This window comes from Lygodium microphyllum, chromosome 23 (genome assembly GCF_053477565.2).
Source record: "Lygodium microphyllum isolate KBCC chromosome 23, Lygodium_microphyllum_v1.1.10, whole genome shotgun sequence".
Taxonomy (NCBI): Eukaryota; Viridiplantae; Streptophyta; class Polypodiopsida; order Schizaeales; family Lygodiaceae; genus Lygodium; species Lygodium microphyllum.
In genome coordinates, this window is record NC_141157.1 from 105,541,168 (window position 1) to 105,558,174 (window position 17,007).

Sequence of the window (17,007 nt, forward strand, 5' to 3'; positions counted from 1 at the left end):
CTCCAAAAAGAGTTGAATTGAATCTTGATGTTATACGATGGTAAGTTTCACTTGTGGATGGATTGAAATCCACCATTGCTTTAAACCACCTACAAATCCATGTGTCATTGCATTAAGAATATCAATGCGACTTATAGTGGGTTTGTCTAGGATCTTCTGGCTAACATATGCATACATCATATATATCGGTAATTTGATCTCTTCAAGGGATTTACCATTGATTGACTAGATGGGGAATGAACCAACTTTTTTTGGAACTCCAATCTTCTTATAAAAGCTGGTATGGGAGTGAGAAGCTTTAGAGGAAGTAGTAGCATTCACAACTACTGCTCCATGACGAGTGATTGTATTTAGAGAGGATTTAGATGTGGCAGAGTGAGATAAAGCATTCAAAGTTTCATGAGGAATAGTATTTGAAGTTGTTGCTTGATGATGTGGATGTATGGGCACAAAAGTATCATCTATTACAGTGTCTCCATCTTCATCAGAAGAGGATAAAGTGTATGTTGCATAATGCTGGAATGCAGCTTGGTCTTTGTAGTACCATGCAGGGAGGCTATTTGGGGGACCATTAGGTGGATTCTGATCAATGACTTCACCCATTTCTCTTGAATTAATTTTGTTTTCAACATGTCTAGCCAAGTTTTCTTTTCTTGTATCTTTTTGGGCTATGCACAAGGGCATTTGGTCAATAACTTGATTTGCTTCACGTTGTCTTTTGAGTCTTTCAAGGATCTCAACATCGATGTTATCAAAAGCTAATTTGTAATCTTCATCATACCAATATGGAAACATAAATTCCAAATAATTTGATAGATCTAGTGTAGACTCCTTGGGTTGTACTGAAGTCTTAATGGGGAAAGTGTTAAAAACATGCTCATAATTAATCATCATGATTGCTGATGTGGCTAGGGCTTGCTTCATTTGTTGTGTCATTTGAAGAAAGTAGAGAGCAATAGATTTGCTATATTTATCTGAGAATATGCATTGTTTCATCATCATCATCATCATCGTCGTCATCATCATCGTCGTCAATATCATCATCATCATCATCATCATCATCATCATCTATGACAATATATTTACCTTTGTCCAAAGGGACTTCCATATGCATGTTGAGAGATCTTGGTGCTAGCAACGAAAAATAAGAACTCCAGTCTTTTTGCAACTTTTTGTTGGAAAAATTATTCCATTCAATAGCTGTGGAAACTACTGCCTAAGAAGTTGGAAGGCCAGTGGTGGACATAGTTGATGAGGATGCTTGGCCTTTAACCATCTGCGACTGACATAATTGTAGGACATATTTCATACCTTCTACTACTCTAGGTATAGCCAAGGACATGCAATGAAATGCCATTCTATATTGGATTTTTAAATGTGCAGATGAGGCTTTCATTTGTAATCCCATGGTACGAATATGCAGCATAAGAAGTTCTGGTAGATAGGGGTCATCCATGGCTATAACATAATTTGGTCCGAGTTTAAAAAATATAGGGCCATTTGAAAGAGGTGATACTACTGCTCTATAAATGTTTGGTGTCTTGTATTGCAGCCATGCAAGAAACATTGAGTCCTCTATGGAACAAGGGAATTATGCTAATAGCTATATAGCTTATATGCAAATAAGGATAGTCCTTTTTAGTATGCTGATTTTGGATTTTTGGTAAAACTAAAGAAAGTAAATTTACATGTTGATCTTTAGCCATTGTGTCTCCTACCGTCAAGATGCCTTGATCTTCAATGTAAAGAGTCGAAGCTTTAAACTTGAATAGCTATTGTTCGCCATAGATCTTAGCGGCACCAATCTCTGGTAATATTCACTTTGAACTTGGATGTGCTTCATCATTAATAATGGTAGAGTTACCCAACGGCTTATAGCGTTTAGAAAGGCTTGAGAGCGGATCCAAAAACACTTGGAACAAATTTCTGAGAAGCCATTAGGGTTTAGTGGATTGAAGAGGATTTTAAGCTCATAGCTTGAAATGGCTTATACAACTTACAGCCTGGACAACTTTAAAGAGCAATATCTCACAAACATCACTAACAACCTAGCTTTCTCGTCTATTAGTGTTTAACTTGGATGCTCTGATACCACTTTACAGAGTACACATTGGAATGTGGGCATAAATGACACTGCACGTAGGATGAAACATAGATAGAAAGCAAACACTCAGAGTATATATAAGAATCAGATAGAGCAATCTGATAGTTTTTATTACTTTTGCTGCAAATTTTTCGTAAATGCTGAAATTTGATCAACATGTGTCCCTATGAGCAGAATATCATCCATATAAAGAAATATGATCAGCAAGGATCCCCCCTTTGTACATACGTAAAGAGTAGACTTTGATGGTCTGTTTATGAACCCTTGGTTGAGTAAGAAGCATCAATTTTTATGTACCAAGCGCGTGGAGCTTGTTTCAAAACATCCAATGCACACTCTGTTGTGTATTCTCAAAAGAATCAAGCTCATCATCATTAGGTGTGTTTGCTGCCATAACAAACTCCATTGAATTAGCATAATCATGCAGACATGTTTGTCTTCGAGTACGACCAGCAAGAGGAGCATTCAAATGACTATATTGCATACTCTGCAAATACCATCTAGGTATGTGCCTAGCTTCTTGATTATGTACATGCTCTGTTGAACCTTTTGTCCAACATCTTGCTAAATATTCTGATAAGCCATAAGGTGAACTTCTACATTATTTAATGGAGTAGCTGGTTGAACATTTTGTTCACTTAATGGAGCTCCAACTGTATCATCAAAAGAATGGGCAGCAGCCCTTCAAACATATTTTTTGCAGCCTGATATGTGTCATAACCAGCAAGAGATAATTTTGATTTTTTATAAAAAATCACATCTCTATTGAGACAGAAACTTTCTTGGAAACAGGATTGTACAATCTATACCCTTTGCTTTCACTACTGTACCCCACAAATATACATTTGACAGGCTTATTGTCCAACTTTTTTCTCAATGCTTTGGGAATATGAGCATATGCAAGACACCCAAAGGTATGAAGGTGACCATGTGAAGGTTTATGGCTATTCCAAGCCTCAAAAGGCGTAATATTTTTTAATGCTTTAGTACGACATCTATTTAAAACGTGACAAGCACACATAATTGCTTCCATCCAAAAAACATGTGGCAATTTCTTAGCTTTTAATATACATTTGGCCATCTCCATGAGTGATCGATTCTTCCTCTCTGCAACCCCATTCAGTTGTGGAGTATATGCAGTAGTAAACTGATATGCAATACCTTTTTGCTTTAGAAATGAATTTTGCAATGAAGGCAGATATTCTCCACCTCAGCGCGAATAATCTTAATCTTATAGCTAGATTGATTTTCCACAAGTGTAGTAAAAGTAAAAAATGCATCATATACTTCTGACTTTTGACACATTTTATTTTGGGCAGGATCAAAAGGTTGAAATTAATTTTCAGAATTATTTAATTTTAAAAATTAACTAAATAACTGGATAATGTTGAAAAATGGGTTTAGAAGGCGGCTACTTGGCAAAAATGCCCATGCAAATTGAGAAAACGTTTTTGGAGGTTGGGTCTCAGCCATTCGATTAGTTTATAGCTAGAGGGAGAGAGGGAGATACTACATTTTTTGATGAGAGAACAACAATTTCCTGTAGAAGACAACCTTTCGGGGGCCTTGGTATGCAGGGATAGTAGGGAGACACATTCTAGGGGCGGGCAACAACATTGCTGATTAGGTGACAATATTTTGGAGGTGCTTGGCAGTGGTAGGTGACTGCATTAAATGCAGGTTGGAGCAGGCAACATGCATATTTTAGGGTTTTCTCACGAAGAAAATCAAATTTCTCTCTCATCTTGGCTTTCTCTCACCTTCTCCAACCCATTCTTAGGAGATCTCAACATTTTCTAGACATTCTCAAAAGAACTCAGCTATATTTGGTGGACAGCAAAGGCGTTTTTGTTGTAAACCCTAAAATTTTGCAAAAATTAGGGTTTAGCTGCCACCTTGGGACCTGTGCCATTAGAAGAAGGTATCATACACTGAAATCAGTACCTGAAATTTGTGAATTGTTAGGGATTTTAGATGCCTAGACATCCATTGTAAATTTGGGATAGTATTTGGCCAGTTGGGGTCCAATTCAAGGGGCTTTTAGATTAGCCAAGGAGATCGTGGAATCTTGGCTTGTAATACATCCATTGACAATTGAAGTTAAAGAAATACCGAAAGGGGTGCTAGTTTTGGGGCCAACAGGGTATCTATTGTCCAAGATTATTAAGATAAATTATGCATTTCAATTTATGTTTATTTGTTGATTTTTGTACTTAAGTGCTTGATCAGGTAATTACCGCCCTTTCCAAGAAGGAAGGTTGGTTTTATGGTTCCATTGCCCAATGCCTATATGCCACTCAATCCCTTGATTTGGTGGGCTTGAGGCACATAATTGCAAGCCAAAGCTTTGTGCTAGGGCTGATTTTTACTTTCAGTTGAGAAATTACAACAATATGTCTTCATACAATGAGATGGAATCAAGTAGTGATGATGCCTCTTAGCATGGACACTCACATGGGAAAGAACGAAATGCAATGGCTAATCTTGGACAAGTCTCAGATCATGGACAATAAGCTGAAAATGTTGCTGTAGGGCAAGATGTAGGGCCTTCAAGGCATAATGAGGTTGATGACCAGCATAGTGAAGAGGAATTTGATGACTAGTTTAAGAATCGGATGAGGACAACAACAAATCTCTTTGCTGAATTGGCAAAGGATCCTTGGTTTACCCGATTTTTGAATACTTTGAAGAAGGACAGCAAGGGCAAGAAGCAAATACACCTTTGAGACAACAAGGTGCACCGAAGGTAATGCCCAAGCCTTCACTTAAAGCTGCCAAAGATACTAATGAAGCAAAATAGTTGGCACATACTTGGCAAGGAAAGCAAATGCAAGGCCATCATGGAAGTGTCGATCCAATGGATTTTGGATAGTTGGGTATGCATGCTGTGATGGGTAGCTAGGATACTTTGGTGGTAGTACGATTTTTCATGCTATGGTTGGACAGAGATGGTATACGGAAATGCATGGCACAAATCCCTATGGTATCCAACAACCAATGCATAGTGTGCAAGGCCCAATGTATTCGGGTATGGTTGGAAATATACAAAACCCTATATATGGTAGTATTGGCTTGATGCTTGGGGCACAAAGTAGCATGTTTGGTAATACATTTGCACTCTCGAATGTTTATGGGGCTCAAGGAATGAGTGTTGGTCATGCAAATGCTCCATTTGGTGGTTGTCTTGATGTAGATTCAGCAAATGTGTCCTTTTTGTAGCAGCCAATGTATAATAACTTGACACCCAAAGGGGCAGCAAAAGACTATGATGAGGGTGGAAAAGCAGTGAAGTTTGAGTCCTTTAGTGGTGCACAACATGGGCTGAAAGCTTTGACTTTCATTCAACAATAAGATGCATCCGATTTAGTGGAAAACTTCATCGAGTTTTTGAAGATTCGAAAGGCAGCCACTTTCTTGAAGGGGATTGCGTTGTAGTGGTGGTCCACTCTTTTGATGCGAGGTAGAGCACTGCCAACGTGGGTACAATTCAAGCAAATGTTTGCATCGAATTGGTTGATAAGTATATTTGAGGTGGACATCATGACAACTTGGAATAAGCTAGATGGAATGTAAGAATTTGGAGCAATATGATAAATTTTTTTGGGATGCATTACTGCATTTCACTCCTTGTCGCCCCATATCTCTCCATGAGCAAGTGAAAAAATATGTTTGTGGGCCGTCCAAAGGAATCAGGAAATTTTGCATAAAATCCTTCGTATCTAGTATCTCTTAGCTCATATTGATTGCTGCTACAATAGATACTTTGCTGTGTGGGAAGGATTCGGGCTGTCTAGAGAGTGGGGAGAAGCCAAATAAAAAATTGTTTAAGGCTGAGAAAAGGAGCAGATATGAAAATTAGTCCGAAAAGAGGTCAAAACACCAAAGAAAGGGCTCAAAAACATTGGTAGAATGTAGGGAATTTGTGGCTGCAAATAAATGGTTAATTTGTGAACAGGAGGGTCACATTGCAAGGGATTGTTCCGATAGGCCACAAGCTTGAAAATCAATAGCAAGCTTGAAAATCAGAAAATCAAGGAGATTCTAAGGAAAAAAAGCCCAAAACATCAATGGAATTGGTGTTCGATGTTGTTAGTGATTAGCCGTGAAACTAGTCTTTCTCCTTGGATAGGATGGTAAGTAACTTGATTAAGCACCAATTACAACAAACATAAAATTCACATAAACTGAAATGTGCACTTTACCACTTTAAACTTGGACAATGGACAGCCTATTGGCCCCAAAATTGGCACCCCTTGGGTATTTCTTTAACTTTTATTGCAAATGGATGGAGTACAACTAAGATCCTTTGACCTCCTCTGCTAATGCAAGTGTCACTTGCTGTCAAAGCTGACCTGAAAGCCTTGAAATCAATTTACTACTTGGTTTGCTTTGGGAATTTTTGGCCTTCATCTTGCTCCTTGAAAGACAAGTCTCAAATCTAATATTGGCTGGCTAGTCTCTTGAATCTTCTTGAAATTTCTAAATTTGAACTGTTAGAATTCAAGTTCTAGGCCCTCAATTCTGAGCATGGATCTCAAGAAGGCTGCCAAAACCTAATTTCTGCTGTAAATTATGATTTACAGTAGATGTTGATTGAAATCTCTTTCTCTAATGGCTCAAACTACTGAAAAATACTAAGATAACTTGAGAGATGGCTGGGGGATGATAAAGAATGCTATAGAGAGAGAGATTTCAGAGTTTCATCGCGAGAAATGTTAAAAAAATTGTTGTTGCTGCCTTGCTCAAACAACTATAGAAGCTGTCACTTGTAGCTTAGGATCACTAGAAAGATTGCTGCCTCCTTCTATATGGTGTCACTTGCACCAAAAAGACCTTGGGCTATTGTCACCTGCTCTTGAAGGGCTTCAAATTGTTGTCACTTGTTGTAGGATTGGTCCATGGTGGTTGTAGATCACATTAGGAGAATCTCCCTGCTCTCTAACAACCTTCTTCTCTCTCATAATGGCTAGAATAGACTTTCACTAGTCCCTAAAAACGTTTTTTCCACTGTATGGGAAAATTTTGCTAAGTGGCAGCCTTCTAATCCCATTTTCCAACATTATCTAGCTTATAAAATTAATTTTTAGAATATTAATTTTAAAAATGAATTTAATAATTATTCTTGTGCTTAGAAAATTAATTTCACTAGCTAATAGTAAAATTGGCTAGGCCAATTTGCTTTCCAAGTATCCTTGAGCAGTTATTGACCCTTAGACTAGCACTAATTAATTAATTAATGGCTAGTCTCTAATGTCACCATTGATATTAGTGGCCAATACATTGGTCTAGACCCAAATTTGACATTAGGCATCACTTAGTTTTTGTCAGACTATAACTTATTACAACTTCTGTCTTTGGTATCCACTGTATCCTCGAGGTCCTCGACTTGTTACCATAAAATAATTGCCATGTATATCACATGTGCTAAACAACCTTGTACATTTGATTAATATCTTAATACTTAGTTCTTGTCAAATATAACTTATTACAACTTCTGCCTTTGGCACCCACTCTATCCTCAGAGTCCTCGGCTTGTTACCATAAAAGAATTGCCATGTGTATCACATGTGCTAAACAACCTTGCACATTTGATTAATATCTTAATCAAATGTCATTGGTAATATTAAAGCATCTCAAAATTTCACAACCTCGTGTCAAGTTGAATGTTGATGCTGTTGAGTTGTGTAGAGTATGGGGTAAAATTAGGGATCAACATGCATTGATTTGCTTTGATAATGGTGTACAAGCTAACTTCATCTCTGTTGACTTGGCAGCTTGTCTAGGAATCAAATACGATGAGATGGGACCCATGGGGAGAGTTAGAATGGCTTATGCAGAGTCTATTACTCTGCTCATTGGAAAGCTTTGGTTGCATTTACATGGATATATGGATAGTGAAGAGTTTTTCATTGATGCACTTGAGGGTTGTGATGTATTGCTTGGAATACCATGGGGTCACTAAATGCATGTTGTAATTGATTTTTGTGTAAAAGAGATCACTATTTAGCATAAGAAAAAGATACTCACACTTGATGTAAAGTTAAAAGGGGAATTTGTCACCCTTGTATTTGCGGCTGCTAATTTTTAAGTAATGAAAAATCATTTTTCAGCATGGTTTTTTCTTCAGGATAGAGATGATAGTGAGAATGTTGGGAACATGTCTAAGTTAGAGAACGATCGCATGTCATTTCTCAAAATGTATGTTGATTGCTTTCTTGCAGTCACTTCCAAGCCATCTACCATCTGAAAGACTTGAAGATCATAGCATAGATCTTATCCATGGAAGTGGCCCACCTAGTAAGCCACTCCACAGAGTTAGTGCAGCCTAGTGGAAGGAGATTATGAGTTAGGTGAATGAGGTGTTAGAAAAGGGGTTGATGCGGTCCAACTCATCTTCTTTTTGTTCTCCAGTGCTCTTGTTGTAGAAAAATGATGGTTCATGGTGTGTGCATTGATTATCGTGTTTTAAACAAGATCATGATGAAGAATTGGTTTACGATCTATTGGATTAACGATGTTATGGATAGTCTGTATGGGGCAATCATATTCGGCTGTATAGATTTGAAAACCGGGTATCATTAAATATGCATTAGACTGGATGATGTATCTAAGATAGCTTTTAGGACATCTTTTGGGTTATATGAGTTTCTTGTTATTCCTTTTGGACTTACGAATGCTCCTGCCACTTTTAATCAGATGATGAATTGCATCTTCAGGCCACATAGGGGATTTGTGGACACTTTCTTTGATGACATGATTATCTATTCAAAGAATGAGGTAGAGCATAGAAGACACTTCGACATTGTGTTCAATGAATTGTATAAGCATAGGTTGGTTTTATCAATGACAAGAAAAGTAAATTCTTTTTGTATGAAATCTGCTTTTTGGGGCATATTGTATTAGTTGATAGTATTTGCATGGACCTTGCAAAGGTAGAGGCAATATGATCATGGCCACCTTTGAAAAATGTGCATGAGATTTGCAACTTCTTGGGTTTAAACTTTATGTTTTTACTACAGGAAGTATGTATGCAGATTTGTTGAAATTGCATCTCCATTGCATGTTTTGCAAAAGAAGAATGTGCCATTTATATAGACAACAGTGGAAGTTTCAGCATTTGGAAAGTTAAAGAAAAGGATGACTTCAGATCTTATGCTTGTATTGCCCGATGTAAGGAAGTCATTTGTTGTTCAGTGTGATGCATGTGGTAATACCATTGGGACTGTTCTTATGCAAGATGACCGTATTATAGCTTATGAGAGTTGAATTCTCCATGATACAAAGAAGAATTTGTAGGTCTATGAGAAAGAGCTCTTGGCTGTAATTCATGCATTGTCTATGTGGAAACATTATTTGTTAGGGGCTGATTTTATAGGATAGATAGATCATTGGACTTTGAGGTGCTTTTTAAACAAAGTTGTTAGAGAAACATATGAGATGGGAAATTTTCTCTCTATGTTTTATTTTCAGATTGCATATATTGATGATAAAAAGAATGTTATGGCTGATGCATTGTGATGTAAGCCACAAATTTCAGCCGTCAGCACGGTTTATCACACTGAGTTGGATGCCATGAAAGAGCAATATACTATTGATTTGGACTCTGCTAATATTTATGATTAGCTTTGCAATGGCTAGAGGCATGAGCAGTTTGTGCTTAGAGATGGATCTCTGATGATGCATGAACAATTATGTGTTACAAAGCAGTTGAAGCCTAGATTTATCACCGAAATTCATACTACTCTGTATGCAAGACACAGAGGTATTGATGCCATAGTTAGGGCAGTGGAGCATTTTTTTTATTGGCAAGCTTTGAGACATGATGTAGAGTAGTTTGTCAGGACATGTATCGTATGTCAAAAGGTAAAGCATGATAGACAAAAGATGTTGGGCTTGTTGTAGCCCTTGCCTATCCAGATAGGCCTTGATAAAGCATTGCAATGGATTTTATTTTTGAGCTTCCTGTCGATTATCAGTGATCGAGACCCTCGGATGACCAGTTTATTTTGGAAGGGGTTGTTTGAGAATATGGATACCATGTTAAAATTCTCATCATCCTTCCATCCGCAGACATATGGTCAGTTTGAGGAGGCAAATTCCACAGTGTTGGATCTTGAAGGTGCTATGTTTTTGACCATAAAACATGGTGGAAGCAGTATTTGCCATCAGTTGAGTTTGCATACAACAATGTAGTGCATAGTTCCACTAGCAGAGTTCCATTTGAGGTGGTTGAGGGTGGCAAGAAGGTACCATCTATCTTGTAGACTAAGGATGAGATCTTTGAGGTTGATCATTATGTGGAAAACTTAGATGCAATCTATGCAAAGATCAAATATGCACTTCAAGGATCGTAGGAAAAGCAAAAGAAGACAATTGATTGCCATAGACATGCTTTGTAGTTTGCAAAGGGTGATTATGTATTGCTGCGTTTTGAAAAGGAAAGGCTAAAAAAGATGAAAGTAAGAGAGAGATTGTATCCGAAGTTGAGTATGAGATATTATGAGCCCTTCCAGGTGTTGGAAGAGATTAGCGATGTGGCATATTGGCTGAAATTACCTCTACATTGGCGGATACACAATGTCTTTCATGTCAATTTGTTGAGGCCTTTTTATGTGATGTGCTAGAGAATGTATCTGTTGAAATTCAGCCTGAGGTTGAGAAGCTGGAAGAGATTTTGGTATGTGAGTAGATCTTGGCACATAAGGAAAGAAAGGTTAGAGGTAAAGTTTCCAGAAGATATTCGGGGAAGTTTTAGAATTATTCACCAATGGATGCAAAATGGATGGAAGAGAATGACTTGACAGACCATCCTTGGTTGTTATAGCTTTTCCTAGATGCCTTTCAGATAGAGTCGAAATTAGTTCGGACTTGGTTAGGTTCAGCAGAGTAGGGGTTCAGAGCATTGGTTGATACTCAAGGGGGAGGTAGTACTTTCACTTCTCTAGTTGTGGACAACTCTGGTATATAGTAGATCTCGGATATATTAAGTATGCATCTAATGTACTATGTTGAGAATATGTCTGCCATGGGGTCACTACTCAATGTACTAGTCACTTTGAGATGTATGCAGATGAGTATGGTTATTACTGCGGCTCAGAGACTATACTCTTGGATTAGTTTGGGATCAGTTCATGATTAGTTTGGCATTAACTTTTGCCTTAGTTTTGAGATAAAATTCTGAGCAATTTTCACTTAGTTTTTGATCAATTTGGGAACCAATTACGGTTACTTTTTGGATCAATTTTACATTAGTTATCGATTAGTTCTTGCAATTAGTTTGTGATTACATTTGTAATAGTTTGTGATCAGTTCTGAGATCAACAACAAGTGATTAGTTTATGCTTAGTTCTCAATGGTTTACAACTGGTTCCGTGGATAGTGGTGTGTTAGTAAATACCATTGACAGTTTCAGCCATGGTTTATATTGAGAATATGCTTTATTATGGTTGTGAAGTCAGAACAGTTGAGAAATATGAGTTATGGATACATCCAATGGGTTTCTAGCAAGAGTTTCGGAGTGCTTTTCAGATTTATATCATGTTTATGCTAGTTGGAAATTTTCAACAGGTTTGATGCATGTGGCACAGTTAAACAATAAGAGCCAATGTTGCGATTGTGATGCCTTATGGAAATTTCAGTGCAATATAAATTTCCTTTGACACAATACAGTGCAATCGAAGACGATTGCAAGGATTTCAAGGGGGAGATCTCTCATGGAGACGTGAAATTTTGGAATGCTTTAATCTTGCCAATAACATTTGATTAAGTTTCTAATCAAATGTGCAAGGTTGTTTAGCACACGTAATGCACATGACAGTTCTCGGGGTCCTTGATCTACTACCATAGTTAATTAATGTTGGTCTAAGAGTCAATAGAGGTTGGGGACCACTCCAGGTTGCAAATGGCCTAGCTAATTTAATTATGGATGGACACATCTAAGTTTGGGTAGAGTCAGAAGGGCTAAAATTAATTTTTAGAATTATTGAAATCTGAAAATTAATTAAATGACTAGATAATGCTGAAAAATGGGTTTAGAAGATTGCTACTTGGCAACTTGGGAAAACCTTTTTGGGAGCTGGGTCTCAACCATTGAGTCATTTGATAGCTTGGGAGAGAGAGAGAGAGAGAGAGCGGGAGTTGCTAGTTCATTTTTTAATAAGAGAACATCAATTTGCTATAGAAGACAATCATTTGGGGGTCTCCGCAAGTAGGGGACAGCAAGGAGATACCTTCCAGGGGTTGGCAACAACATTGCTAATTAGGTGACAACATTTTGGAAGTGCCTAGTAGTAGGTGACATTATTAAATGTAGGTTGGAGTAGGTAGCAGACAGATTTTAGGGTTTTCTTGTGAAGAAAATCGGATTTCTCTCTTATGTTGGCTTTCTCTCACCTTCTCCAATGCATTCTCAGAAGATCTCAACATTTCCTAGCCACTCTTAGAAGAACTCAGCCAGTAGAGAGATTTCTGTTGTAAACCCTAAATTTTTGTAAAAATTAGGGTTTAGTAGTCACCTTGGGACTCGTGCCATTAGAAGAGGGCATCATACACTGAAATCAACACTTGAAATTTGTGAATTGTTAGGGATTTCAGATGCCTAGTCATCCATTGTAAATTTGAGGCAACATTTGGCCAGTTGGGGTCCAATTTAGAGCAATCCTAGGTGAAATTCAAGGGGCATGTGGCAAAATTTGTTTGGTGATTGTCGAACTAGCAAGGGGCTTTTGGATTTGCCAAGGAGATTGTGGAATCTTGGCTTGTAATACATCCATTGGCAATTGAAGTGAAAGAAATATAGAAAGGAGCACCAATTTTGGAGCCAAGAAAGTGTCTACTGTCCAAGATTATTAAGGTAAATTGTGCATTTCAATTTATGTTTATTTGGTGATTGTTGTAATTAAGTGCTCGATCAGGGAATTACCACCCTTTCCAAGAAGGGAGGATGCTTTCATTGTGTTTCTTCTATGTTCTGGTGTGAATGCTCCCTTATTTCACGGGCACTTTTTACTTTCTAATTGGAGAAGGGATTTTTTCTTGTGTGATTATCCGTCAGTGGGTGTGGTACTTAAGCACCTTAGGGATTGTACTTTCATTTATTCTCACATAGTGGATGTGACCTTCTAACACTCTCTTCTCTCTTGCTATTCACTTATTCACTGTGAGAGTGTGTGGGGGTACACGTGTTGCTGAACGTTAACCTAACATGGTCTTCTAAAAACTAGAAACTTGATTGTCCATGTTGTGCTCGAAACATGTTGAAACCAGTGGACAGATGGAACAGACGAATCAAACCATGGAGAATATGGTTCGTATATGTCTCCGTAGATAATTTGATTGGGAGTATTACGTTCCTCATGTTGAGTTTGATTATAACACTGCTACTATTGGGGGTCCATTTATACTCATATATGGTTATGAGTCGAAATCACTGATTGCCATAGAGTGCAAGGGGGCGAAATGCAATCTGTAGTTGACTTTCTACAAGATATGCGGGAGATGCCAATTGTTAAGAAAAGCATTAAATGGCCCATGATTGTGTCACGTTTTATGCTAACCAACATCGTATTGCTAGGGAGCTCGAGGAAGGCATGTGGGTTTACCTTAAAGTCCCAAAAGACTCTGATTCAATGAGTACTGGCAAGGGCTATAAATTATCTTCAACGTATGATTCTTTTTTGATTACCAAGAAGATAAATAGTGTGTCCTATGAGTTGGATTTGCCTTTGGAAATCCGAGTTCAGCTTGTGTTCCACGGGAGTTGTTTGAAAGTGTGAAGAAAACTGCTAGGGTTTGCACTGAGGACACAGAGTGTATGACCACAAGAGAAACACAAAGAGACAGACACAGACACAAAGGGAAAAACTTAAACCCTAAACGCAAAACTCAAAACTCAAACCCTAAACGTAAAACTCAAAACTCAAACACAAACAGAAGAAGGGAGAGAGAGAGAACACAACTCTGAAGTGAATGAATGCTATAAATGAATGTAAGAGTGTACAGTGTGCTCAAGGGCAGAGCAATGTCGGAGTGTGACGTCCACCGGAGACGGATCCCAAGTTTGTGACCACCAGTCGGAGTGTAGGAGTGCTGAATAGTGAATGGCAACAGGCTGGTCATCAAAATGCAGCATTCTAGAGGCTGGAAATTGGTAAATGCAGCAATGTACGGCCGATGGGAGGCTGGAAACTGTGCACAAACTGCTGTAAACAGCAAGGTGAAAGAGTGTTTGATGTGGCTAGCGATGACTGGATGATCAGATTGCAGCAGATGATGATGTCACCAGCAGTTAACGTCAGCATTGATGAAGGTACCAGCTGCAGGAGCAAACACGGATGGGACAACCACATGGGAGGAGATTGATGGCTGAAATCTGCACGTGGAGTGAGAAATCTGCACAGACGGAGTGAGGCTGAATGGGGGTAGCCTGTCTATTTATAGATGTGGAAGGGTGTCCCAAAAATTAGGGTTTCCACTGAAGTCTCTCGAACTGCTCCCCGTTTTAGGGTTTCCACTGAACTCTCTTGAACCACTTGCCGTTTTAGAGTTTTTACTCTAAAAGAGCATTTTTAGTGTGTTTTGGGGCTATTTAAGAGGCTAATCAGCAAATAATGCATATTTTAGCTCAATAGAAAGGACTGGGACAAGCTAAGCAAATTGCTCCGATTAAGGAATTCCTATAGCTTGAGGATATTGCTTGTTATGTTCCACTCGAACTTGATCTGGGTTCTTCACCTTAGGACTTAACGATCCCGTTGGACGGTTTATCCGGAGTATTTGGTTAAATGGAAAAACTGCCTAGAGATGGAGGCTACTTGGGAGTTGGTATGTTTATTAAAGAGTTGTTTTCTTCGCTTCATCCCTTAGGATGTTGTTGAGGACAACAATCATTCATAAGGGGCAAGGGCTACGTCCCTTGACATCTGGATGGGTGCTAGTAGGATTGGTCACAGTGATTACGAAGTGACTTAGTGCAAATGCACTAAGAATACTTTGGGGCTAGGGAAATTGAGTCCTATTTATAGGACTCAAGGCTCTATTGTGCACATCCATTGTGTGATCACCAATCTTCGACTCTTGGTTCGTTGGCGGATGCATCTGTATACTGGGATGATGTGGGTTGGTGGTATAGGACACCAATGCTTGGGATGGGATCATGACCCAAAGTGGTGCTAGCTCCCAAGTTTGTGGGTGAGCTAGTTTGGCTCTATGGTTGTGAGGCGAGTTTGATGCCCAATCCCTTTTATTGTGAGTTTGGCTTGTGTCATGTCTTGTATGTAGGTTGGATCCTAGGGGGATGTATTAGATTAGGATCTAGAGTTGAGGTGATTCCAAAGGGAGTTGGCCTAATTGTGAATTAATTGCACTATTAGTTGAAGAGAATGAATGAATTAATCAATGCACAATGAGACTTGATCACAAAAGAGAAGTGTTGTATTAATGAATGAGAGAGAGTACAATGCTTAAGGCGACCAAAATGAATAATACTACACTAATGTTCTAATTATAGGAAACCCTAAGTAAAACCCTAACCCTAGTGTCACTTATTGTTGAGGGTACTAGGAGGAACAATTGTTTTTAATGACAATTTAAATGCCTAGGGAGCTTGGATCATGGATGAAAGGGCATCAGCATATAGCCCAAGAGATCTGTCAGACCCATTTGGTGCACATGAAGAGCTGCTACTAATTTGTGGAGCCAAATACATTCCATTGTGTTTGTGAATGCTACTCTGTGCTCAGCCTCACAATTGGAAGTAGCAATTGTACTTTGTTTCCTACTGAACTAAGAAACAAGAGATAAACCCAAGAAGAAACAATTGGCATTGTGGGATACATGAGAATTTGAACATCTAGCCCAATCACTATTTGAATATCCATGCAAAGATAGTGAAGAATCAGCCTTATAGAAAAGGCCAAGATCTTGGTTGCTTTTAAGATATCGAAAGACATGCTTCATTGCTTGCCAATGAAGTAGTGAAGAGCTGTGCATGAACTTGCTTAACTGGAGACTACAAACTAAAGTTTGGGCCACGTGTGACATAGATAAATCAAGCAGCCAACAACCTACTGATATAAAGTAGTGTCAAGAGATCCACTACCATCATCAAAAGTGAATGTGAAACTAGGCTCCATGGGAGTCAACATGGGCTTGTGGTCCTTAAACTTAAAGTGCTGAAGTTGTCCAATATACTTTGATTGTGCCGTGATGATGCCCCCCTCATGGGTGGCAAATTGGATACCCAAGTAACAGTGAAGTAGACCAAGATCATCATGGCAAAGGTCTACTATAAATCAGCCTTAAATGCTGCAATCTGACAAGCATTGGTTCTAGTGACAACATGTCATCAAGATAAAGTACAAGAATAATATAATTAGATCCTTGATGTTGAATGTAAATAGTAGCCTCTATAGGGCTATCTTGGAAGCCAAGATGCAATAGATGAGAATTTAGGTGGGTATACCAAGCCCGTGGATCGTGCTTTAAATCATACAAGGCCTTCTTGAGATCATCTTTGTGCTTGGAGCCTTTGACTTCAAATTCTGGAGGCTGTGAAACATATACCTCTTTAGTGTTAGATATCCATGGAGAAATGCCATCTTGATGTCTAGTTGATGCACTGCCCAATGAATGTGGCCAACAAGGGCAATAGTACTCATGATGGTAGTGATGCGAAAGGTAGGGGCAAAGGTCTCCTCAAAGTTGATTCCTTGTTGTTGGGCATAGCCCTTAGCAACGAGGCGTGCTTTGTACATGTCAATAGAACCATCTAACCTTCTTTTAATTTTATAAATCCATTTGGTACCCATTGCACGCTTGCTAGGAGGCAAGTCACGTAGCTCCTAAGCATCATTTTGATGGATGGAATCAACCTCTACCTTCATTGCTTTCACCCAACAATCATT

General features: G+C 38.6%; 1 protein-coding gene across 3 annotated transcripts in view; it reads left to right on the forward strand.

Moving 5' to 3' along the window:
* Positions 1-17,007, forward strand: part of LOC148016582 (uncharacterized) — an 89,790-nt gene that overhangs the window by 64,462 nt on the left and 8,321 nt on the right. The window contains exon 8 of one of the 3 annotated variants that reach the window (XM_087664326.1): positions 8,801-9,108. The exons of 1 other annotated variant lie outside the window; for it this stretch is intronic. In XM_087664326.1, coding sequence (XP_087520452.1) covers positions 8,801-9,007 — 207 coding nt within the window. In that variant the 3' untranslated portion in view covers positions 9,008-9,108. Of the gene's footprint in view, positions 1-7,878; positions 8,174-8,800; positions 9,109-17,007 lie in introns of those variants that run through there. One more of the 3 variants, XM_087664329.1, reaches the window with a different exon arrangement.